The sequence below is a fragment of the Amblyomma americanum genome, chromosome 7, assembly GCF_052857255.1.
Source record: "Amblyomma americanum isolate KBUSLIRL-KWMA chromosome 7, ASM5285725v1, whole genome shotgun sequence".
In the NCBI taxonomy this organism is placed as follows: domain Eukaryota; kingdom Metazoa; phylum Arthropoda; class Arachnida; order Ixodida; family Ixodidae; genus Amblyomma; species Amblyomma americanum.
In genome coordinates this window covers 69923356-69947814 of record NC_135503.1, presented here as the reverse complement: position 1 = coordinate 69947814, position 24459 = coordinate 69923356, and the positions used below count along the sequence as shown (strand labels likewise).

At 45.2% G+C, this 24459-nt stretch overlaps 1 protein-coding gene across 2 annotated transcripts; it reads left to right on the top strand.

Annotated features, from left to right (window-relative positions):
• The first annotated feature begins 206 nt into the window (after positions 1–206).
• LOC144097204 (complement inhibitor CirpT4-like) lies at positions 207–11853 on the top strand. 2 transcript variants are annotated; one of them, XM_077629957.1, is made up of 3 exons: positions 207–480; positions 2215–2277; positions 11393–11853. In XM_077629957.1, exons 1-3 carry the CDS (start codon positions 384–386, stop codon positions 11431–11433), a joined length of 201 nt encoding a protein of 66 aa, XP_077486083.1. In that variant the 5' UTR covers positions 207–383; the 3' UTR covers positions 11434–11853. The 2 variants fall into 2 exon arrangements, with proteins under 2 accessions (XP_077486083.1, XP_077486082.1); XM_077629956.1 differs by having other exon boundaries at positions 226–480; positions 2215–2326; positions 11393–11846.
• The last annotated feature ends 12606 nt before the right edge of the window (positions 11854–24459 follow it).

The window sequence follows — 24459 nt, the reverse complement described above, 5'->3', positions numbered from 1 at the left end:
TTCATACCATAATGCTAGGGTAATGATTTTACGCTGTTTGTCTGTGAATTTTTAAATTCACTTCGCGGAAACAAAAGCATTGAAATCGTAAGCCTACTACACCTAGACAAGACAGTCTAGAGCCTGTGCGTGGAGCTGCTTTCAGAATTCAAAAAGAAAAGATGAGTCTATCTTTCCTTTATTTTAATTGGTTGTGAGTTGTGTCGGTGTTTATGTGAGACCAGGTTGTCATGCACACTCCTGCTGATCGAGCTGCGACGAGAATATATTTACTGCGAGCTTGCAAAGGTGGCACGTTGTGATGAGCGCCTTTCTGTGAAAGGGCGAGATGGTTGCTTCTAGCGACGCTGCAGCCGACGGCACAAAAGTCTGAGGCCCGAAAAATGTGTTTTGTACACGATGTCACATTCATTTTGGTATCCATTTACCTGACAGGGAGCGATGGATACGTGGGACAGGCGGCGGTTCAAATTACAAATGGTGAGTACAGAAGTTTTGTTCCTATGAACTGTTCATTTTTTTTAATGAAGGGCAGCTAATACTCGAAGCTTAAGTTACTCATTAGCAAGTACTAACCTGAAGCGCATCATTGGGTAGGGCTCCAGAATACAACACAAACCATCGAAATATATGTCGCTATTATCTCAATGTTTTAATGCGGCTTTCCTATTTGAGGAACGTATAATCACCAGCTTGAACTTCTACCTTGTGCTTACAGCATATACCTCTCGTTCGGCATTTTGAGAAATACTTTTTGCAACAATGGGGTGTTCCTTGTAGCGGGCGATAAATTTCTTTCCGCAGCGAGAGCAGCAAATAGTGGCCAAAACTATAGATGAGCACAGGAATTAACCACTAATCGCAGTTCGGTGAGTTTTGCACCTCTTTGACTCGTTCAGAACGCATTCATTTCCTTTGTTAGGAGGACAATAAAAATCCTTCAGCGGTCTCTGATTACTGGCAGTTTTTTTTTTGCTCGTTCTTATGTGCCGGTTAACCGCGTTCCCGCTGTCAGAGATGTCATTCGTGAAAACTGTTGCCACGAATTATGGACAGCGGTATGGTTTGCTCGCTCTGCCATCATGTGGCGCATCTCAAGACATTAACGGCGGTATTCTGTATCTGTAAAAAATACTTACCAGTTGCGTACGTTCGATTGGGAACCCCTGTATCTGTGCCGCACAGCGTCAGACAACTCGGCTATGCGTGACGTGACTTGCGTGCGCGTGAAAGATGTGGCTAGAAGCCCTTGAAGCGTGAGATAAGGTAAACGCGTTTGGGAAAGTGTCAGTTGCTGGCCTTTTCTTTTTTTCGATGCATGCCACAGTGAATATGGAAAGCTCATAATGTGTTCTTCCTGAAGCATCGAAAAAAGATAGCAGCTCTATATTTCATAAAAATCGAGTTTTTCTCACTAATAAATGTTGTTTTCCTCGTTTCCGTGCCGGTCTATTATCTAAACTGCCTACGCTTTCCTAACAAATATCAGGCAGAGAACCGAAACACTGTTGCCTTTCACCTCTGCAGGAGATCGCATAGAATCTAAATTGGGCTACAAAACAAAATCTGTTATCAGTGTGATTTTCTATAGAAAACGAAAACGGTACTTCTATTCAAAGAGCACAGGCGGTTAGGTTTCGGGGCGCCGGCTACCGGCTTTCTCAAACTCTGAATGACACGGTCATGCAGCGTTCTTGACAACAAAAGGCTGGGTGCGCCGGCTTTCTTCTCTATTCTAGCAACTTGATGTTGTAAAGAGATACGCGTATAGTACAAAGTACAGGGGCATTATCATCATCATCATCATCAGTCTGACCACGCCCACTGCAGCACAAAGCCTTCTCCGATTTCTCCCCAGTTAACCGTGTTCTGTGCCACTTGCAGCCGCTTTCCCATGGCGGCCTTTTCAAAGCTGGGCTTTTTTCTAAGCCGGTACGAGTAGTGCGTGTGCTTCGCACTCCTGCTTTGTTACGAGAAGCACATATTAAATGCCCATAATTTCGCAGTTAAAGCTTCAAGGAGACTCACTAAGGGTACTGCGTTTCATACTAACTGAATAATTTTGACTAGCATCCACTATAACGCAGCAAAGTGTTTCTAGCCGTATGATGGTGGTCAGGTTTATATACGAATTTTATTTCGTTTATTAGTCAAAGAGGGCTTTGAAATATTCCCTTAAGACCTGCCCGGCCAAGATGAGTATTCTTCTTGCAGGCCACTGCAACTACGAAGGGAAACGAATTCCGGTCAACAACTCCATAAGCCTCGAAAAACCCTGTGAGTCGTGGGACTGCGACGGGCTGTCTAGTGCCGTCATGATCACAGGGTAAAGTCATTTTCATTCAGTGATCATGGGATCGTTTTTCCTCGTCGAAGTGAGGGAATAGATATAAAGTTAAAGATACTGAAATTTATGAGTAAAAATAAAAACTCTCGCCCATCTCACAATTTATATATGTACACTCTGACCAATACGACTTAGAAGAACAGTCACATTTTCGGTCTCTTTTTCTTACACGCGGGCTATTAAATACGGCAGCACAGCTGAATCTCCTCCACAACGCCCCAACATGGATTTCACTTGCTGTGTTTCTAGCTTTAAGACAGCTTCCTCCAGGTAGTGATGATAACGAGGGGCAACACACACTAGCGGCTATTTTCTCCGACGACCGTGCCATACCTATGGGAGGTAATTGTTGCGGAACAAATCAGGAATTACAGGCACGAAACACAGCCGATCCAAAACATAGCCGGCAATGTGATTATCGTACCCTAAAAGGTACGAGAGAATGTGAAGCAGCCTGCCCACAGTGACAAAGTGCGCATTCTTAAAGCAAACATGAGAAAAACTGAGGAGAACACATGTAATCTTTAAAAACAATCCATGATTGTCGCTTGAGCCATCGGAACCTTTTTATGTTGGCGTGTCGCCCATTGATTATTCTCAATCCTAAATATTCTCGCGTACGCTATGCTGTAAGCTGGAAAATAAAAGCCCGATGCTATAAAGGTGGCTCCCCTTCTGACCTGTAGCCATTATGTTGTTGAACAACGGTGAAAAAGTGAGCATTTGCATCGACATCATGTGCACTGAAGGGCATGAAGGATTGGTTATGACACTCCATAAAGCTATAAGATATATTTTACACGAATTGCTGACACAAAAAAATAGGAAACAAGAGCCAAAACTGAGGTGGTGTTGGTGGTGTTTAACTCCTCTCTGGTATATATCGTGCAGCTGGAGATATATCCTGGACACTTATAGAAGTACGCAATGCTGCGGGTTATGGTACTTTACATAGTTTTAAATTTTGGTGCAAGGTATAGGATATAGGTATCATTTAACATAAAGGAAAGACTGTATACCCATCGTTGAAGCTGTTGAAAAAACGGACGAAAGAAATAGACCACCCCCATCACACAATTACATAAAACAGAGACACAAAATAAATACCTGCATACCTTAAACTCAGATGTCGGTCGTCTCACTATAAGTATGAGCCTGGTACATTCATCATACTATGCGCTCCTTCAGCGACAGGCTGAAAGAGAAAAAAGAACAGGCCCTAGGTATTTGGAGCGCCATTGTGTTGACTTCGACTACGCAGCGTACCTTAGTCGCCTAAAAAGCTGAGTACATCGAATATTGCGGAAGGGCGTGGTTGCAAACGAAACAAATGTTGAATATTTGCAGTGTTGAACTCCGCAAGACCCTGTGGCAAGAGTCTTTACTTAGTTTGTATGGCCTATAGGCTAGTTGTGTTGAAAGTCGCACTTTCACTAAGTCCCACTTGTAGTTCTTTCTTTTCTGCCGCCATTCAATTTTCATGCTATAATGCTAGCTCACAACCTCACCAATAACGGAATAATGGCGCAGATCAAATGTCAGGACAGCAGGAGAGTACAAACGCACACCAGCGCCATACATTGCGCTTTTGTGTGTTTGTACTCTCCTGCTGTCCTGTCCCTTGATCTGCGCCATTATTCCGTTAAGCATGTCTGACCAACTTGCCCAATCCTTTACGCTTCTTCTCACTGTTGCAAATGGGTCGCAAGCCCCAAGGGTAGCGTTGGCCTGGCGGCCTGGGGCACAGCTGGAAACATCCGAAGGTCCTGGCAAAGGATGAGTCGACTGCCAACAGAACAACTTGTTTATTCTAGCATCGCAAAAGAGCAGCCGGTCAGGGCGACCACGTTACTCGACGGAAGAAATCGAAGTCTCTCCTTGGCGTCCGGGGCAACTGCCTTTATACCCTCGGAGTCGAGGGCAAGAAGGAACGGCCCGGGATGAGGCGCACGAGACGGCGACGCACGGACATGTTGAGACGTGACGTGACGCGTCCGCCGGGCCGGCGCCGGTCAGACCTCCTCGCCTCCCAGTTGGGGAGCTCCTCTCCCCGGCTGCCGCGCTTTGACAAGCGCGGGCACCAACATGCACACACACACGCGCACACACGAAGACACGTGGCATTGAAACCTGCCTGGACGCGCTTGGCGGGAGGCGTTCCGGCAGCGCTGAACGGGTCAAAATGACCGCCACTTTGAACGAAGCCCCGGCGTCCGTTGCATCCGCACCGGCTATACCGCGCATCGTGGGCGAAACGTAACAGACCGCCCAGCCGGGAGAAGGAGATCCCGATGGTCAGGGGACTGCATCCGCTGTCCGGAGGGATGTCGCTCGATGATGCTCGTAATAGAAATCGGTCGTCCCCGGCGTTGCTTGAGCGCAGCGCACAGAGAAAGCCTCGTTCTCAGGTTCAGGTTCACACAGGACACTGCGAAGTGACTTCGGGAGAGTTGCCATTTTTGTTCTCGTTCCCAGCAAGCGTTAGAACTACGCCGAAACGCAACCGCTCAGTCAGCAAGCACGACACAACCCTCACTAAGCTCTGCCAGGCTCTTTCCCCTTTTATACTACTGCCTAGTTCCTTACAGTAGTCAAGCAGCACTCAGAACGTGTCCACAAATGGGAAAATTGCACTAGAAAGCACGTCATCACTTTGAAACACTAAACAAAAGCAATACGTTAAAAATCCTGCCTCAGGAAGAAAACATCAGTAACAAACAACTTTGAGGCGGATTCCTACGTTAGGGGCCTCGACTTAAGCCATCGGCGTTACCGTTGAGACTCCCTTTTTTGTAACGCACCTCAAAGGAATATTGTTGCAAAGCGAGGCTGCAGCGCAGGAGGCGGCCATTTTTGGGAGAGATGGTCTGCAGCCATTGGAGAGGGCAGTGATCTGTCTCAATGAAAAACCTGGAGCCGGCTAGGTAGCATGACAATTTCTGAACGGCCCACACGAGACACGCACATTCTTTTTCGGTGGCGCTGTACGCCTGCTCACGACAGGTCAGCTTACGACTAGCATACAGGACGGGGTGTTACACTTCTCCATTTTCCCGTTGGCACAGTACAACGCCCATGCCTCGCTCACTAGCATCGCACTGAACAACGAACCCTTTTGTGTAGTCTGGCGATCGTAGCACAGGCTGGCTTGTTAGGGCGCTCTTTAGGGCGCTAAAAGCTCTTTCCTTTGTCTCGCCCCAGACGACTGTTTGGGGCTCTGTTTTTCTTAGAGCATCCGTCAAGGGAGCCACGATATCGGAGTACCTGGGGATGTACCTCTGATAGTAGCCGGCGACACCTAAGAACGACCGAATATCGGTCTTCGTGCGCGGTTGCGGGAAGTCTCGCACAGCGGCCACCTTTATTTCAGAGGGGCGGCGACGACCCTGTCCAATCACGTGACCGAGGTAGAGAACCTCGGCCTTTGCTAATTGGCACTTGGGAGCCTTGACTGTCAAGCCCGCTTCGCGCAGGCGGGTTAGCACTGCCCGCAAGTGTGCCATATGCTCAGACCAGGATGCGGAGAATATCGCTACGTCGTCTAAATACGGTAAAGCGAATTCTTCCTGTCCCCGCAACACTTTGTCCATGAGGCTTGAAAAGCAGTATGGCGCGTTCTTCAAACCAAAACTCAAAACTATAGGACGGAATGTTCCCATTGGTGAAATGAACGCCGCATACCTACTAGCCTCTTCTGTAAGTGGAACCTGCCAATAACCCCTGACAAGATCTAGGGTGGAAATAAACTGAGCGCTACTAACTTTCTCAAGGCGCTCCTCGATGTTAGGGATCGGATAAATTTGATCCTTAGTGATGGAATTAAGCCTGCGGTAGTCGACGCAAGGACGAGGTTCCTTGCCCGGTACCTCAACTAAAATCAAAGGGGAGGTATAATCACTCTCACCCGCCTCAATAACACCGAGCTGTAGCATTTTCTTTACCTCAGCCTCCATAATATCGCGCTGGCGGGGTGACACCCGGTACGCCTTGGATCGTACTGGTTCTGGGGAGGTAAGTTCTATTTCATGAGTAAGGACAGAAGTCCTACCAGGCCTCTCAGAGAACTGACCTTGAAACTCTTGTAAGAGTTGGTGTAGTTCGGTTTTCTGCTCAGGCGACAGCGGTGCTTTACTGAGTAAGTCACTAATGACCTGATCGGTGTCTTCCCTGTTCGTCACTGAGCCTAGTCCCGGAAGCTCGACCGGAAGCTCTTCGGGAACGTTTACCATCATACACACCACTGCTTCCCGTTGTCTATAGGGTTTGAGCAGATTACAGCGGTAAACTTGCTGTGCTTTCCGTTTTCCTGGCAGACTCACCACGTAGTTAATGTCCGACAGTTTTTGAACAATCCGTGCTGGGCCCTCCCACTGCACGTCGAGTTTGTTTTTTAGCGATGTGCGCAATATCATTACCTCATCGCCCACCTCAAAACGACGGGCCCTGGCTGTCCGATCATAATAAACCTTGGCCCTCTGCTGGGCCTTCGCCACTGCTTCAACTGACAACTCCTGTGCCCTTCTTAAGCGTTCGAGGAGCCTAAGCACGTACTCGACCACGACTGGGTCGTCGCCCCTGCCTTCCCACGAATCTCGAAGCATGCGAAGCGGAGACCGCAGCGAGCGACCGTACACCAGCTCAGCTGGCGAAAACCCCGTAGCCGCATGCGGCGCGGTCCTTAATGCCAAACATCACCCCAGGCAGACACAGCTCCCAATCACTTTGTTGTTCAAAACACAATGCTCTCAACACGCGCTTCATGACGGAGTGGAGCTTCTCAACGGAATTCGACTGTGGGTGGTACACTGAGCTGTGTAACAGCTTTACCCCGACAACTTTCGAGAAAGGCTGTCGTCAAAGCGCTAGTAAACACTGTGCCCTGATCTGACTGGATTTCCGCAGGAAAACCAACTCGCGCAAATATGGACAGTAGTGCATTGACTATCTCAACTGAGCTGAGTTCTTTAAGCGGCACTGCTTCAGGGAACTTTGTCGCTGGGCAGATCACAGTCAAAATGTGTCTGTACCCCCGTGGCTGTTACCGGCAGAGGTCCCCACTGTATCCATAACGAGCCGTCTAAAAGGCTCCGTAATGATAGGTACCAACTTCAACGGCGCCCTCGATTTGTCCCCTGGTTTCCAACCCGCTGACAGGTGTCACATGTCCTCACAAAGTGTTCTGCGTCACGAAAACACCCTGGCCAATAGTACTCTTGCAAGAGACGGTCCTTAGTCTTCTTAACTCCTTGGTGTCCGGACCACGAACCGCCATGCGACAAGCGCAAACAGATCCTGACGGTAGCACTGAGGCACGATCAGCTGATCGAACTCCCCTCCCCTGTGGTCTAGATACTTCCGGTACAGGACCCCACCTCTTTCCACAAAACGAGCATTTTTCTTGGCGATACCTTCCTTGACATTGCAGCGCATGTTTTCTAGGCTGCCATCCTTTTTTTGCTCGGCTATCAAAGCCGACCGGCAGACTTTTAGCAACCTATTAAGTCCATCTGACGTAGGCGCGATGAGCAAATCTGCAGATAGCTCTTCTAACTTTCCCGTGTCGGGCATTTCCTCTCCAGTACCTGGTGCCTTCAACGCTACAGGCTCAATTTTATTCAGTTCGGACGTGCTCTGAATATCAGCTTGCTGCGCCTCCGACCCTTTTTCATTGTTCGACAACGTCGGCCCCGCAACTACCGCCTTTGCAGCGAGCTCCCGAACTCTCGATCTGGTTAAGGCCTGAACGCTAGCCTCACCAAACAAAAACACCTTCTCGCGCAGGAGGTGATCGGACCTGTTCGAAAATAGGTACGGGTACTGGGGGGGGGGGGGGGGGGGGGGGGCAGCATAGATGACACTGCGGCCTCTGTCTCAATTGCTCCGAAAGGTCCTTCAATAAGCACTTTTGCTACGGGCAGACACACGCTGTGAGCCTCCACGGCTTGCTTGATCCATGCGCACTCGCCCGTGAACATATCGGGTTCTACGTAAGAGGGGTGAACTACATCCATTGTAGCTGCGGAATCACGAAGCACTCGGCACTCTTTCCCGTTCACGAGGAAGTCTCGCATGTAAGGCTCGAGAAGCTTCATGTTCTCGTCAGTGCTGCATAATGACAAAAACACGACTTTTGTTTTTGTTTCTGGACACTGCGCCGAAAAGTGACCCGGCTTCTGGCACGTATAACACACGCGCGCTTGCCTCGTCTCGAACCGCTTTCTGCGTTCGGCTTCGGCTGCCGCCGTCTCCTTACGTTCGGTCGGACTGCTTTCACTCGCATCCGCACTACGTGTGTCCCACCTTGCTCTCATGGGTGTGAACTTCGGCCTCTCAGACTTGGAGCCAAATTCACCCTTTTGACCGTCCTTAGCTCCGCGAGCCCGACGCGTCACAAACTCCTCGGCTAGCTCGGCGGCTTTAGCCACTGTACTAACGTCTGGCCTATCCAAGACCCAGTACCGCACGTTCTCAGGTAACCGACTATAAAACTGTTCCAGCCCGAAACATTGCATAATTTTCTCGTGGTCACCAAACGCTTTCTCTTCTTTGAGCCACTCCTGCATGTTTGACATTAGCCTGTAGGCAAACTCTGTATATGACTCACTTCTGCCTTTTTCATTTTCCCGAAACTTCCGACGGAACGCCTCCGCTGACAGCCTGTACTTTTTTAGCAGACTCGATTTCACTTGGTCGAAATACTCTGCCTCCTCTCTCTTCAAGCGAGCGACTACGTCGGCCGCCTCGCCGTGTAACAAAGTGAGCAAGCGCTGTGGCCACGTTTCGCGAGAGAACCCCTGCTTTTCGCACGGTCGCTCAAGGTTAACCAGGAACAAACCAATGTCCTCTCCAAGCTTAAACGGCCGCATCAGGTCAGTCATTTTGAACGATACTCGTTCTCCTGCACCGTGTGCCTGACTTCCATTACGAGCGCGTTCCATCTCTACCTCGAGACGCTTCATTTCCAAAGCGTGTTGACGGTCGCGCTCTTCTTTCTCTTTCTCTTTTTGTTCTTTACGTTCGCGCTCGTCTTTCTCTTTTTGCACCCTCTCCTCAATGGTCGCAAGGCATTCCGACAGTTCGTCATCCTCAGCCTCCAACTCAAGAATAGCCCTTAGCAGTTCTGGTTTTCTGAGTTTGTCTGAGACATCCAGGCCCAACTCTCTTGCAAGCTCCAGCAATTTCGGTTTGCGCAACGACTTCAAATCCATGGCTGCTCCGAATGCTGCTTTCTCTACTGCCTACTATTGTCTTGCCGCAAACTAACCCGGCAGCAACGATAACCACAATTACCAGCTGTTTATGACACTAACAAAAGCCTGGCAAAACTCAGAAGAAAGTCCCGCACTCACCAAACCTCGCAGCCAAGAATTCAGCGCAGTCGTTCCGCTTGCAAGCAACCAGTCATCACACAGGGCTCGTTGCACTGCTCCCGGATGGTCGTTGTGCTGCTCAGCATACAGTTGACCGCATATTTTCGCTGCTGGCCTCTGTTGTCGCGATCTCACCGCTGGCAACCAGTTGTTGCAAATGGGTCGCAAGCCCCAAGGGTAGCGTTGGCCTGGCGGCCTGGGGCACAGCTGGAAACATCCGAAGGTCCTGGCAAAGGATGAGTGCCAACAGAACAACTTGTTTATTCTAGCATCGCAAATGAGCAGCCGGTCAGGGCGACCACGTTACTCGAAGGAAGAAATCGAAGTCTCTCCTTGGCGTCCGGGGCAGCTGCCTTTATACCCACGGAGTCGAGGGCAAGAAGGAACGGCTCGGGATGAGGCGCACGAGACGGCGACGCACGGACATGTTGAGACGGGACGTGACGCGTCCGCCGGGCCGGCGCCGGTCAGACCTCCTCGCCTCCCAGTTGGGGAGCTCCTCTCCCCGGCTGCCGCGCTTTGACAAGCGTGGCGCGGCCACTGTGTGTAGTAGGAGGAAACATTTGAGTGCAACCATGATGCTGCCCTAGATCAGAGCTCTAAATGCTGCAGTTCGGTATAACGTTTTAGCGCTTCGTAAAAATCGCAATGCAGGCAACAAATCATCTTGAAAGCTGAGCTTCTTCATCGTAGATAACCTTCCGCACATGGCACCTTTCATGATGAATGTCTCAAGACCACATATGCTCATGTCGCATATGAGATGACATAAAAGAAGACGTCTAAGCAGATAATGCTGCGTACTCGAGCGTGGCACGTCAGCCGCATCTCACTACACTATCAGAGCGAACACGCTGCTTATGGTATCCCGCCATCGGTATCTGCTTCTGGAGTTGCTGCCCAAAGTGCGGACTGCTGGTACCGAAAACCTCGTTTAAAAGACGCTCTACAGAATTTCTTTCGTAGGCTGTACGGGGTAGTCGAAGACGTAGCAAGCTGCCAGAAATTGGATAAAAAGAAGTAGAAACGTCGATGCCACACTGCGGCTGCCACCCTTGAACAATTAATCCTATCGGCTATGAAACCAACAAAAACCAAAATATTTCGAAGCATTTGACTCTTCTTTCCCTTTAGCTTTAGTTATCTAGGACTCCAGATAAGGTGACTGCAATAAATGCAGGACGTGTGTACAAAAAAAAATTGCAGTTATACTTCGTACCTTCCTGCAATAACTTTTTTGTCCGCGCAAGTGCCCTTTAGCTACGGTATATAGAAGTGAACACAGACAGAGCAGTGATTTTTTTAAAAAGAACAGTCTGTACACCTGAATATATTAACGAGGGTGCGCTTAGGGTTAGGGCATAAGCAATGCACGCGGAATAAATACTCACGTAGTATCACTTCGTAATATCCAGTCGCACATTCGGATGTGGTTTCTCTTTCCGCACATCCAAGTGACCTGTTTAGAGATGTTCAAATTTTTAACCAGCGCGTCACTGCAGGCCTCTCTCCTAATAATAATAGTTTATGCTTATTCGGGATTTTTGTTGGCCAACCGTTTTTAGGCTGCAAAACTTGAAGGTCTATATTATAAAAAAGAGCCAGGCAGCAATTCGCCTCTCAATTATTCTGGGAATTTTTAGTGCTTAATTCACTATCTCTTTTTTGCCTTCAGGTGCTCTCCGATACACGCTGGGCCAAAATGCAGGCAGGTGAAGGGAAGCGGACGATTCCCCAGCTGCTGCAAGCGGCCAGTGTGTGACGGCGCTGCGATCAAGGGAACAAGGACGACTCAGTCCTCCGGAAATTCATGGTCAGGGCTACTGTTCAGGGTTTGAACAACTGTTTCCTGAACGCAAATATGCAGAATGGTTCACCCGTGTATCAACACGGCGAAAATAAACTTGCCTACAAAACTTCAAAGCTTGTAGAGAAGATGGTCGAACTCCGGAGCCTTGAAAAATACACCAAAAGTTCATCGGTGCACTTGAGACAGAATACGCCTTCTATACCTGTAGGAAATTATCGGTGGATAATTTTATAATTATCGGTAAGAGTAATCAGACTTGCCGCTATGATTTTCAGAGTGCAAATGTAGGCTTCAAATAAATGCAGGCAGCAGGCTTTTGCGGCATTAAAGGCTACTGATCCAAAAAAATGGAGCGTCGAGGCATTTTTCTGCAGATTTCTGAATGTGTTCTGAAAACGGTGCGCCTCGCGTTACCATTAGAAAAATGTGACTGCACACAACGCAGTGAGAATATATTTAATGTTTGGCCCGTTGGAAGCGAAGTAGTCGGCTGACGCCAGCCAGGAAGCATCAAGACCTGTAATGGTGAGTGTGTTGCTTACATTTTTATTTTTAATTTCATTTACTATTCAGTAGTGCAACGAATTTCACGAGGTGTAACTGAGGCTTGTGCTATAAAGGTGGACACTAGCACTGGTAAAAGCATGTTTATAGATATTTTCTGGACGGTACAATCCAACCATGCAGAAGAAAAATCACAGGCAAAGAGAGCGAAATAGGGCGCACAAGTACGTGCAAGCGCGAACTAGAGCACGTGCCAGGATGTTTAATAACGCATGCTAGAACTCAAGAGAGAACACATCACATAAAAATGCACTTTGCACATTCCAGAAGATGCCAGCAACGTATGCCAGCCTTTCTGTGGAGGCGAAACGCAAAATTCGCCATTGAGCTGTGCGATGTCACGCACGTTAAAGATACCGAGGCGGTTGAAATTATTCCACAGCCGTCCACTAGCCCTGCACATCTTTCTTCCCATCTTCTTTCACGCCCTCCTTTATCCCTTTCCTTAGGGCTCTGTTGAGGTGTCCACAGAGTAGTGAGGCAGTTACTCCTGTTTCCTGTATTCAAAAGCCAATGTTCAAGGAGCCGTTCTTTGGTCATAGTTCCTGCCTAGTGTGCGCTCATAAGCGCATAAAATTTATATCCCAAAAGGTAGTTACCATATAAATTTTTTGTTTCCTCATTGTGATTCGCTGCACGCGAAATTAGCGCCCGTTTTCGTCAATTCTCATGTTTAGATGTCGTGAATTTCGAGCGAATTCCTACTGTTCCTTTGCAGAAGTATCTAACACTTGTTATACCAGGTGACAAGGTATATAGGGGTTATGTGTTCGTGCTGCAGACGGCGTCATCGCTTCGCCGTGCGGAGTTACAGCGACACGCGCCCCTTAATTCCTCAAATAACTTCTCTGCCATATACTTCTATCAGCTTCCGTCTGTCTACACGCGTCTGTGCTATTAACCAAGTTGGCGCCAGTTAACACGAAGCTGTTGAATGCTCCACTCTAGATGAGTTCACAGACGCACTCCTGAGTAAAAAACAAAAAGTATTGTAACCTGCTCTGAGCCTGTTCTTGTGCCCCGTATTCACCTTTTACTCCCTTGACAGATTTTTTTCCCGGACACAATAGAACTTTGTATAAAGAACCATGCGGATTTTGGCGCTGGAGACCATCTGTTATCTTGAAGTGCGCTTTCTTGTAAGATGTATACATTCTCTATGATCATTGCCACCCACTCCTGCCCAAGACCTTGCATGAGGTCGGCAGTACATGTAAAATAAACAAATAAAATAAGCCACTTCCAACAAATTCCGGATCCACGGTTCCCTTTCTGGAGTTGAGGCCCTGGCAGGACGCGTTGGTTGAAAGCACGCAGTGTACCCCCAAGAATGCATTTCTTCATTAAAAACACCCAAACTCTTGATGGCTGGCTGCCTATCAAGGATAAAACGCATTCAAACTAGCGGCCTAAAATTTCAGTACTCTGGTTCGGTTAACACGAAACGTGCACGTACTCGTAAACGATTGCGTCCTCCAATTAGGCTGCACCCAGAGTGATGCACTTAACAAGTCAGCAAAAAACCATGGTGTAAAGATCTAACGCTACAAACGTGCTGCTATGCACATTCGAGTTGCTTGCAACCCAAGCGGCACAGGTAATCCGCCCAATATTTCTAATGGCTGTTTTCACTCTTGTCCTTTGTTGGACCGGCTTTTGTCAATACATTTCCAATATTGGGTCTATTAGATGTGTTGCAGGGGAAACGCGCTGCCTAGCTGGAAATTTCCTCACGAGCAGACCCCACTGGCAATTTTTTGCTGAATGAAGTCTCAATCTTTCAGTCACGAAAGTCCTCGGTGAGGGCTGCCTGAAGTAGACAGAGTCGATTGTGACACTTACATATGTAATTATAATGATAACAATGAAAGAACAAACTTAAACAAATATCTGAATATGCTTATTTCAAGGTAAGTACCATAAACATGATGACTGAAAGAAACCCGTAGTATTGAACAATCGATGTTTGTGTTTGAAAAAAAGCCCTCGAGACATTGCTGCTATCTCTCGGCCGAGAGCTGAAGGAAGGCGTCCTTAGTTTGTTCGATTTCCTCCAGGTGACGCAAAGAGGCCAGGAAACTTGGGCGAATAAGATCTCTCCGATGACTCTAAATAAAACTAGGACGACTCGATGCAGCTTCTTTTGGTCCTGTAGAAAATAAAAACCGTCATCTATGAAGGGCACGCGAATACGCGATGAGTGGTCCTAAAATTTCCAGAGCGTACAAGTCAAATTATGGAGGCTGGCGTTTGACTTGAGCACCTATACTTTTGTCGAAAAGTGTCATTTTTGCTCTTCAACTTCTTTTATTTTCTGTAAGCTTTTCTGTTTGATGTACACAGTATCGGGGCCGAATACAGATGCGAAATTACCAAAACATGTGGTGTAAGTACGCCAAGCTGCGGAAAAATAAGCGGAATTGAACTACTTGTACGAATGCAACAAATTTTGATAACTGCGCTTCCTGCCATTCAAGAGCTGCAATGAGGAAGAAGCCTTCTTGTTTGTTATCCATCTCGGGCAGTTTCAGAGCCAAAAAAAAAAAATAAAATAAAAACTAGCGCTTCTTTTTGTTCACGAAAGGTTTCTCACCGGTGTCTCATTCATTAGCGCTGTGCATGGCATTATTGCACTTTTCCTAGTTGCATGACAATGAACTGTGTTATGGACATGCTTTACTGTCTATATAATGTAGACATAAAACTTTTATTGCATTTCATTGTTCCGAATGAGATTCCTAATTAAGAATATGGTAGTGCCATCATAAGAAAACTATCTATAATATTAATTTCCAGAAATGAAAGCTTTTTTACAAGGCAGACCTTTTCCTTCAGTGCATGTAAGGAATCATAGGTAGCAATATCAAATACTTCTCAGTGCTATCGTTCGTATATAGGGCCGAAAAATACGTACAGTAAAATATTCCTATATTTCTAATGCATGATTGAAAAACTGTCACCAGGCAAGATTGGCAAAAATGGACTAAATATTTAGAAAAAACTTGCAAAAAGTCAACTCTTTGGAACCTTTCTATCCATTTGACGCAAATATCCAGAAATAATAGTTTTTCTGGACTATGTTACCTTAAAGACGACTGCAGACGTCGCCTCTTTTCGGAGGCAGTAGTGAGGGCGCCGGCTACCTGTCCTAGAGTGTTCATTACAACCCTCTAGGTTACATTGATGGACTCGCCATGTGGCACAGAACTTTAGCATGGTGTAATAAAAAAGCTACGAAAGTTTCAGTAGTGTTACATGTTCCGTTGTAATGTGCGTTAACATGAAAATTAAAATATAACCTTGTAACTTTGACATGAAACGCTGTTTTAACGCTCTAAACAAACATTGGTTTAATATAGTCTTCAAAGCGTTTTTTTAATGTTAGACTCATAAATATAAAACTAAGTTAAAAATATATATCGAGCAGCAATTGCCAGACTTTTTCCCACTGTCCTTACGCTAAATATGTTTTCCAACTAGGAATACTTTGCAACCACATCTCTTCGATAGCACCCCCATAAAGTGCCTGAAGAGCTCCATCATTTTGTGCAAAAACATTGGTTACTACCCAGTCACGACTATCACTCATGGGACATCCCTGAGTAGTTGATATATAGGCCTGGCTGCATGATATCCGCTTGGAGGTTAGTGAATACGAGTCTCATGCTGTGCTGGATTGTGAAGCTGAAGTGTCGCACTCGTTGCTTGTTTTTGCAAACCGTTTTAAGTTGCTTTCCGTCACAATTAGCGGCCTGCATGCTTGCGCAGGGCTGCTTCACGATTTACGAGAATGTTACTTTCATGCTACATTTATGTTTACATGTTTCAATAATGTTTGGGGGAGGTTATTATAACGCTTATATGTAACATTACAAAAACGGTAGAAGTCCATGAGGCACGTTCAACCAACATTTGTTCAAAACAAAAATAAAACAATATAGTAATAATTAGGTGTAGCCTTGGTCATGGCTATGCACAGGTGCCGTCAAAGGTAAATGGAAGGCAATCTTAGCGAAAAGAAAATTAATTTCATCGTATTCTTTTCATGAATCACTGAATAAATATATTCCGCCAAATTGTGTTCGTGTGAATTACATAAAGCAGCTATAAATCTCGATTGCTACGGTTTCGATTCAGAGAAAATAAAATTTTTTAACATAGTCGCCTTTCACTTAGTTTTGGCGGCAGGTGTAGCACGCCATAAAGGGCTTCCTATAAGTGTTAACAGTAAACAATTATTCAGGAAAGCTTTCTCGAGGAATTTTCGCGCTACGCAAATTTCAAGATGTTTAACTGAAAATTTTATACCCTTCAGTGCATTACCACTGGAAATAAAAAAAAGTTAAAAAGCTTCGAACAAGGCACTTAAAATATACTTCTGCTTTCAATTTTTGCTCTCTGCTCCAACAATATAATATTAAATAGAATTTGCTCATGAAAATAGCGAATGGCAACATGCTTGTCCAGATAGAAATATGAAGGCCATATAAAAGCGGCGCTTACTGGCAATCCACTGTGTGATTTGCCACGCGAAAGCTCTTGGTGATAGCCGCGTTCAGTTGCTCCAGAAAAAAAAGCTGAAAAGTCTCAGAAAGCAAGCGCACAAACGTATAAAAGGGGATGCCCGTTAGTATTAGCATTGTGTGCTCAGGCTGAACATTGAACTAATTTGTGGTGCATAGCATAGCGCTATCCGGAAATTTTTCTCATTGGCATAATTTCTACGTCAAACTAATAAAGGTTTTGGCTGGTACAGAAATTGTATTCTTTTGTGCTATCTGAGCTCCCATTCAGTTATTTCCTTTTTTCTGAAAAAATCAGCTATTTACATTGTCTCAAGATGTTGCCAGAGTTCTCACAGAATAATAACAGAACCACCGCTCTACTATGCGCATCCACACAAAACAAATGTTTTCCAGTTTTTTATTGTCGCTTAGAACATAGGAAGCTGCTCAGTTTCCGCTAGCAGCGTGCACATATTCATCTCTTCCACTAAAACGGCCGTACACTCGTCAATAGCGCTTAACTACGCACTTGCAGAGAAGCTTTCATTACATATACATAAGGAGGGCCACGCAAATGCTAAAGACGTACTCAATCACTGATCTATCAAGGAAGCATAATAGAAACACCGTATGTTTTTTCCCTATATACTTCATTGGGGAGGAGGGGCCTGCTTAAAAGGGGCATAATGTTTCCTGTAGAAGCAGATAAGAACAAGGAAGTTCTAGATAATTATATTGCTTTATGCTGCTGTCTCACTCACATGAGAAACCTGGTGCCGCTCCAATGAAAATGAGCACCGAGAAGACGGGCAATTATCAAATACAAGAATAATGCAGTTTAATTTGGTGTGCATTTAAGAACGTATCTACAGATTAAAACATTCTTGTAACAGGTTATCCCGAATGGTTATGTCACAGCCGCTCTATCTCTCGTAGGAGCGGCCTGCCGACCCACGGCGCAGAAAATAGGGAGCAGAATTGCCAGGTCCTCAACTAAAGAAAGCCACAAAATTAAAAAAAAAACTAGCCAGAGTAGCCAACGTGCTGCCGAATTGCCAAAGGTATCCAAAAATAAAGCCAAAGCTTGAGAAAAGCGTCAGCAGAAGCATAAAAGTCGCAAGACATTTATAATTATAGTAGGGCGCCGGGTAACACTGGATTCGAATAACTTTGAAGTATCTAAGAATCGTGTGTTAGGTGAAAGGAAATACATGAACATCATAGGACAGAAGCAGGGAAACGCATTAGGATTTTCTGAAGGGAGAGGAAGTGTGAGAAAAATAACCAGATGAGTGTTTCGTCTTTGCAGGAGAGAAATAATTTGTGGCCCATAACAACTTTAATTCTACATATATATATATATATATATATATATATATATATATATATATATATATATATATATATATATATATATATATATATATATATATATGTGTGTGTGTGTGTGTGTGTGTGTGTGTGTGTGTGTGTGTGTGTGTGTGTGTGTGTGTGTGTGTGTGTGTGTGTGTGTGTGTGTGTGTGTGTGTGTGTGTGTGTGTGTGTGTGTGTGTGTGTGTGTGTGTGTGTGTGTGTGTGTGTGTGTGTGTGTGTGTGTGTGTGTGTGTGTGTATTATTCGCACTGCTCACCACTACAAATTAAAAAGAGAAACATTCCCTTATGCGCCTCGGTTTCAGGGAATGTTTCTCTTTTTAATTTGTAGTGCTGATCAGTGCGAGAATAATACTTTCATTAATTTGTCGCTTAAACGAAAGTACTTTTAAAGCAGCAGAAAAAAACAACCATGCCGCCGGTGGGATCTAAACCCACGACCTTCGAATATCGCGACCGGTACTCTGCCATTTGAGCTACGGCGATGGCTGTCTAATCTGCTGCTTTTGTGGGTATTCATGTTCATTACGTGTATGTGAACCTTGAGAGTGTGCACCAGTGCCACCCTCGTCCATAGCGGCGGATGTACCACGCCCTGTATTATCGCCAGTGTGACGTGGAACGCCATCAAACGGCGAGGGCGGAAACTGCGATAGCCCTCTTATGCTACCTATGACATTAAGACTGCCAGAACCGAGACCCTCGTTAAGATATTAGCAGACAAGGTAAAGGAAGTGAGGGGCACGTTTGACATATGTTTGTCAAACAAGCCGTTCACTTCCCTTACTTTGTCTGCTAATGGCTTTGCTAATAGTTTGTTGAACTGTGCTGGACAATGCAAATTATCGTGATTCCAGATTTTCTATTTCCTGGTTTGAGAACATTTAGACATGAATTTTATCTTAAGGCATACGAACCTACAGTTTGCCCACAGGAATGCCAACAGAGATACAATTTTTTTTTTGGAAATGAAAGAACATTTTCTCGTCCCTCGCTCATCGTGAGGTTGCTGGAATTCTATCTTGTAGAGCACGCACAATTAAATCCATCATAGGCCTTAAACTAGTAACGATCAGCAAACTTCTTGCAGTTGAGTAGGCATCTGCGTTGGTGCTCCCCCCGAACGCAATAGTCGCTGCCTCTGACGTGTTCAATCATGCAAGTGGAGGCGTGATCTGATCCATCAATCACCGTGCGACAGGACCTGTCCGATCTCGAACTGTCGTCTCCCGCCTCGGTCTATCTTCTCTCCCAGTTTTCCTCTCCAGCCCTCCACTGAGGCTTCACACACCAACGCCATCACCTATCTCTTCTTTCGGTAATGGCTATTCCAATGCTAACCCATCAAAAATAAAACAAGGGTTTACGCCCTGGTTTATCTTTGTTCTTATAAGAGGTTGTGGCCAAGTACCACATCAGGGTGGCCGAATCCGCCTCTGGTGAGGGAGTGCGTTCTCCGTTCTGGACTCCGAGATCCAGCCACGCCCCGGGTCCGGTTATTAAATTCCATCGACACGCAGTCAGCACAGGGTTAATTAACAGGAGAGGTATGGAACAGGCTTTTCTCCTGCAGTGTGCATAGCCAGGCTGATGATGATGATGAAGTGGTGGGATTGTAAACATGTAGTGCTTGTCACGGTTATTGTAGTTTCAGATTACAGTATTAAGTTTCGTAGTGGTAGGAACACGTTGCGTCTTTTACGCCTAAGAGCTGAGTGATAGTGCCACTTTGATTTCCAGGTTTAGTTTAGACGCCAGGCTACAGCGTCAAGTGCTTGAGGGGGGGGGGGGGGGTAAAGGAGATCAGCTGCTGCTGAAACCTTCAAGAACGTCACACAAGTCACGCACGATGGCTTAAATTTGTATTTGGCATGATCTTCTGTTCAGCTTGTCATGCAAAGTAGTGCGATGACGTTCACTTCAATGTCTCACGGTTCTGCGCTAGCAGCTTGAATTAAAGTTGTGTATAGGTGTATATTTCCACAGGAATGACTTCTAAGAAATATTTTGTTTTCGGATTTGTTCCTGTAGACATTTTTTTACCTTTTGAGCAGCACAAAAACTGCCCATTTTTAGAGTACATGTAAAATATTTCTCCATGTTTCATTCTCTGCACCGGGATTACCTTTCCAAACTGCTGTCGTTGAAATGGTACGCGGTTAACTGATTAGAGTTGCAAGTTACGTAGAAGTGTAATAAGGGAGTAATTGCTCATTGGTATCCAACCAAGCGTAACCATACGGCTACAAAGGAAAGCTATATAGCTTTCTCAGAAACCTCCTAGTTAAAGAAAAATTCGTCCTGCTCCGGGGTTCGAACCCGGGACCACCGCTTCACCAGAGCTAAGTGGGACGGCAAGCATTTTTCTTTAACTACGAAGTTTCTGAGAAAGTTATATAGCTTTCCTTTGTAGTCGTATGTCTGCGCTTGGGTGGATGTCATTGAGTAATTACTCCCTTACTACAAATCTACTCCACCTTGGAAGACTCCCCTAAAAAATTTGACCAACCTTGTTCCCACTTCGAGTTATTGGTCAATTCGCTCTCGTCCTGCCATAAGCTTGCCGTCCCGGTTAGCTCAGTTGGTAGAACGACTGCTGCGGTGAAGCGGTGGTCCTGGGTTCGAATCCCGGACCAGGACTAATTCTTCTTGAACTACAAAGTTTCTTGCAAAGTTGCGTAGCTTTCCTGTGTAGCCGTATGGCTGCACTTGGGTGGATGACAATGAGTAATTACTCCCTTATTACAAATATACTCCAGCTTTGGGGATTCCCCTAAAACATTTGACGAACTACGTAGAAGTGTCTTCATTTCATTGATCTTTAGGGTGTACATCATCAGTCGTCTGTGCATGGCGCTCCGCATGTCTGGAAGCTTCAGATATCATAACTACCCTGCGTCCTACCGCTTTTGTGCTCTATTATCCAGGCATAAAGTTCTTTGAATGTGAGTAATAAACTTCTGCAGAGTGAAGTCTGGCTGTTTTGTTCGCAGTTTTTCGACGCACTGTTCTGTTGATTTGTCCGTCGTAAAAAAACGACAACAGTGTTTTCTTCCAAGTGCAGATTCAGATAACTACTCATAATAAGACATGCATTTTCGTTAAAAAAATTGCATGAAACTAGGTATCAGCTTTGCCGAAGTGAATAAAACGGAGAGATTGGTTACAGTAATCAAGATAAATGCCAAGAGTACCACTTTGGCTGCACAGTTCTTGGGAATTCATCTAGATGGAAGAACGGAAACTACTCCGAGGCTATCCACCGCACAGAGGTTGATCGAGTGGCGCCCTTTAGTGCTTAGGAAATATAGGCATAGTATTGTGTACGCGGGACCTAATGAGATTGAATAAAGCATCGAGAATTCTCTCTTCCGCAGCACAAGGTTTGTGCGGAGGGCTACCAACGTGGCGTTTACCACTCCGCGGTTATCCCTGCCTTGTCGTAGTCATTTGAAAGAGTAGCAAAGGTTATTTCATTGCTTTTCGATGTTGCTGTTTTAGTAATTTCAGAGACATGGTGCGTCAGTAATAATCAGCCAGTAACCTATTAAGCGAGCATAATTATTGTTAAGTCTGCTGTATATATTTCGCGTGAGCGATCTATTTTACCCGAGAGCTCCTGCCTTCGTGACTGCGAACGCAGCGGTGAGGAGTCTCGGCGGGCAACCCTCATGCCAACAGCTGGCGTGCTCGAATTTGATCCTTAAAGTGTCGAAAGCTTCTCTGTAAGCGTCATCTGACCCACGGTGCCAGGTGCTGATAGCCTTCTCGGTCGTTCGAGGGGGTGCATAAAGGGCTGTCGATAGCACTCTCGGCCAGGACGAGGGAAGCGACTGCGAATGCATACACCGCGCGCTTGTCATATAAAAACGCCACTATCAGATGGAGCGGTCAGTATATTAGGCCATGCCTGATAGTCTCCTATTTTGTTTTGTATTACATAATCACTCTAATACAGCTCCTAGAGTTATTCTACGAGAGTTAGATGTTTATAAAAAGAGAGACGCAAGAATAGGCAAGTATCGAAAACTACTTTCAAGAAGAATATATACCCTTGACGCCGAAACTCCACATCACGTTTTATGATCACACGTAAATTTATCTTTGATTACTTGGCTTGACCTAACTTGCTTTGCTCAATGTTAAGGACATTGCAGAGCAAACGCCTCGCGGAGAGACCTCCAGTTACCAGAAACATGAACCGACTGTTTCCCATCTATACTTGCGAATACAAATCATACTCACTCTGCATTTACTGATTCCTCCAGAAGCCAATTTGCACTTGAACAGAGTGGAAAGATCTTAGAAAACACTGCTGGAATGGCCTAATTGGCCCTGGTAGAAACGCCCTAGAAGCGTCTCAATGAGGTCTTCTTGGTAGCGCCGTACTGTGCACAGTGACTTGCAAGAGTGCCGTGATCATATCTAGGCACCTCCAACCCAGCCCCCTCAAAATTAACAAAAATTCTATTTCTTAATGGCAGCTATTATCATCCTTCATGAGGGTGTCCCCTCGTGCTCTGTCGAGCATTGGGGTGAAAAGCGCGCATTTTTGTTTTATTTGCCACAACAATAGGACCTGTTCGCAAATTACAACGACAACGGATAGTGACCACTGCATGTAACGCAAGAAAAAAGAAAAGCAGGTCAGTTCTTTGTATAAAAGTTATTTATAATTATACAGCGTTATAAATTTTAGGCAATTACGTAGTCATTCATCAACTTGTACTTTTTTTGGCGACTGTAATTTTTGGGGAAGAAAATTTCCTATTATCCTATTTTGTTAGATTTTACAAAGAGACATCATGCTTTAAAGAGTGATCTGATCGAAAAAAGTTTCCTTGGGGATGTAGATTGAGTTAGCAGGGAAGCATAGCTGGTAAAATACTGCGTGTAAAATTCGTCGAAGCAGGAGTTTTTTCACACTAGGAATGTCGGATCAAGACTTCTTTTCGTTGCAAATATGCTCTCCCTTCTGTCGTAAGTAGGCAGGGTGAATCAAAAGGAGCCATACCTGATTTTGCCAATTGCAAAGAATATATATGAGATTAATATGGCCTTCATTTTGCAGACAAGACAAACTATACAAGTTTAGAAGTGTAGGACCGAAAATAGATTTAAGAACAGAGGTGTCTGCGAGAAATTAGTGAGACTATGAAAATAACTTCTAATTATTTTCTTGGATTTTTTTATTGATACTGTTTCTTCGATGTCGTCAGTTTATCAGGAAGGGATAAAAACAGTGTCATAAAAAAGGCAAACGTAAACAACAAAAATAGTGCAAGTTGAAGCTCTGCTGTTAGAAACGGCAATGCAATCATTGCAAAACGACGTCTCAAAGATTAAAAATAAAATCTGCAATAAAACAGTAAAGTGACAAATGCAACCCCACAAACTATAGGAAATATGTTCTGCGAATAACATCACTCACGGTTATAAGGCTGCCTTACTGCTGATATTATTCCAAACTAATATAGTCCGGGGAGTTAAAGTGTGTTCGAAGCAGTTATTACAGGCACAAAAATGTGTTAAACTTAGCTTAATTATGTAGTGGACAGGTTGCATAACCAGACAAAAAAACTCTGCCAGCTCAATTTTTTGTGTCCTTTGATTATTTGGCATATGAAATTATGTCGAGCAGAATGATTTCTCTCAGTTATTATTGGCAGGCCAGCTATGAATAAAAGTTGTGTTAATGAGGTACTTTGGTCAATGTTGTATACATATGTTCCGGACGGCCCTGTCTTGAACCCTCTCTATCTTGTTGATGTTCTTCTTAGTGACAGTGGCCGAAAGGAAAAATGCTAATCGCATGCTAGGCTACTTACGTCGCTACTTTTTTAATGTTCCTTCGAATTTGAAACTATTGCTTTATAAAACATTGTTACTATCTAAAGGCGACTATTGAAGACCTCTATTGGACCCTGCTCATGACAACCTAAATAATGATCTTGAGATGGTGCAAATAATTCTGTACGTTTTATCCTTGCTGACTACAACCTCAAAGCGAGTATAACTGATATTAAGTCTAATCTCTGCCTCCCAACACTGACGTCGCGTAGAAAATTGTTTCGTATCACCCTGTTCCAGAAGCTATATCATCATCCCGCTATAGGTGATCACCTCATCCCCCAGCTAATTTATGTATCGCGCCGCATTATCATAATCACAAAGTCAGACTTCTGTCCCGCAATACGAAATGCTTCTCGCAGTCATTCTGCCGCAAACCTCACGTGACTGGAAGCACCTTCCCGCAGTAGTTGCTGGCAGCACTATATACATTGTATACTCAGGTGCTATTTAACATTCTTGTAACCAACTGTATTTTCTGTTTGTATATTTACCACTCTCCCTCTGTAAAGCCACTGGCCCTGAGGGGTAATGTCAATAAATAAATAAATAAGTGCTGCCGAAATATTTCTTTACGCATTCGCAGATGCTGAGCTAAAGATTTTTCTTGGTATTTTTCTCCACTCTCACGGCAATGTATC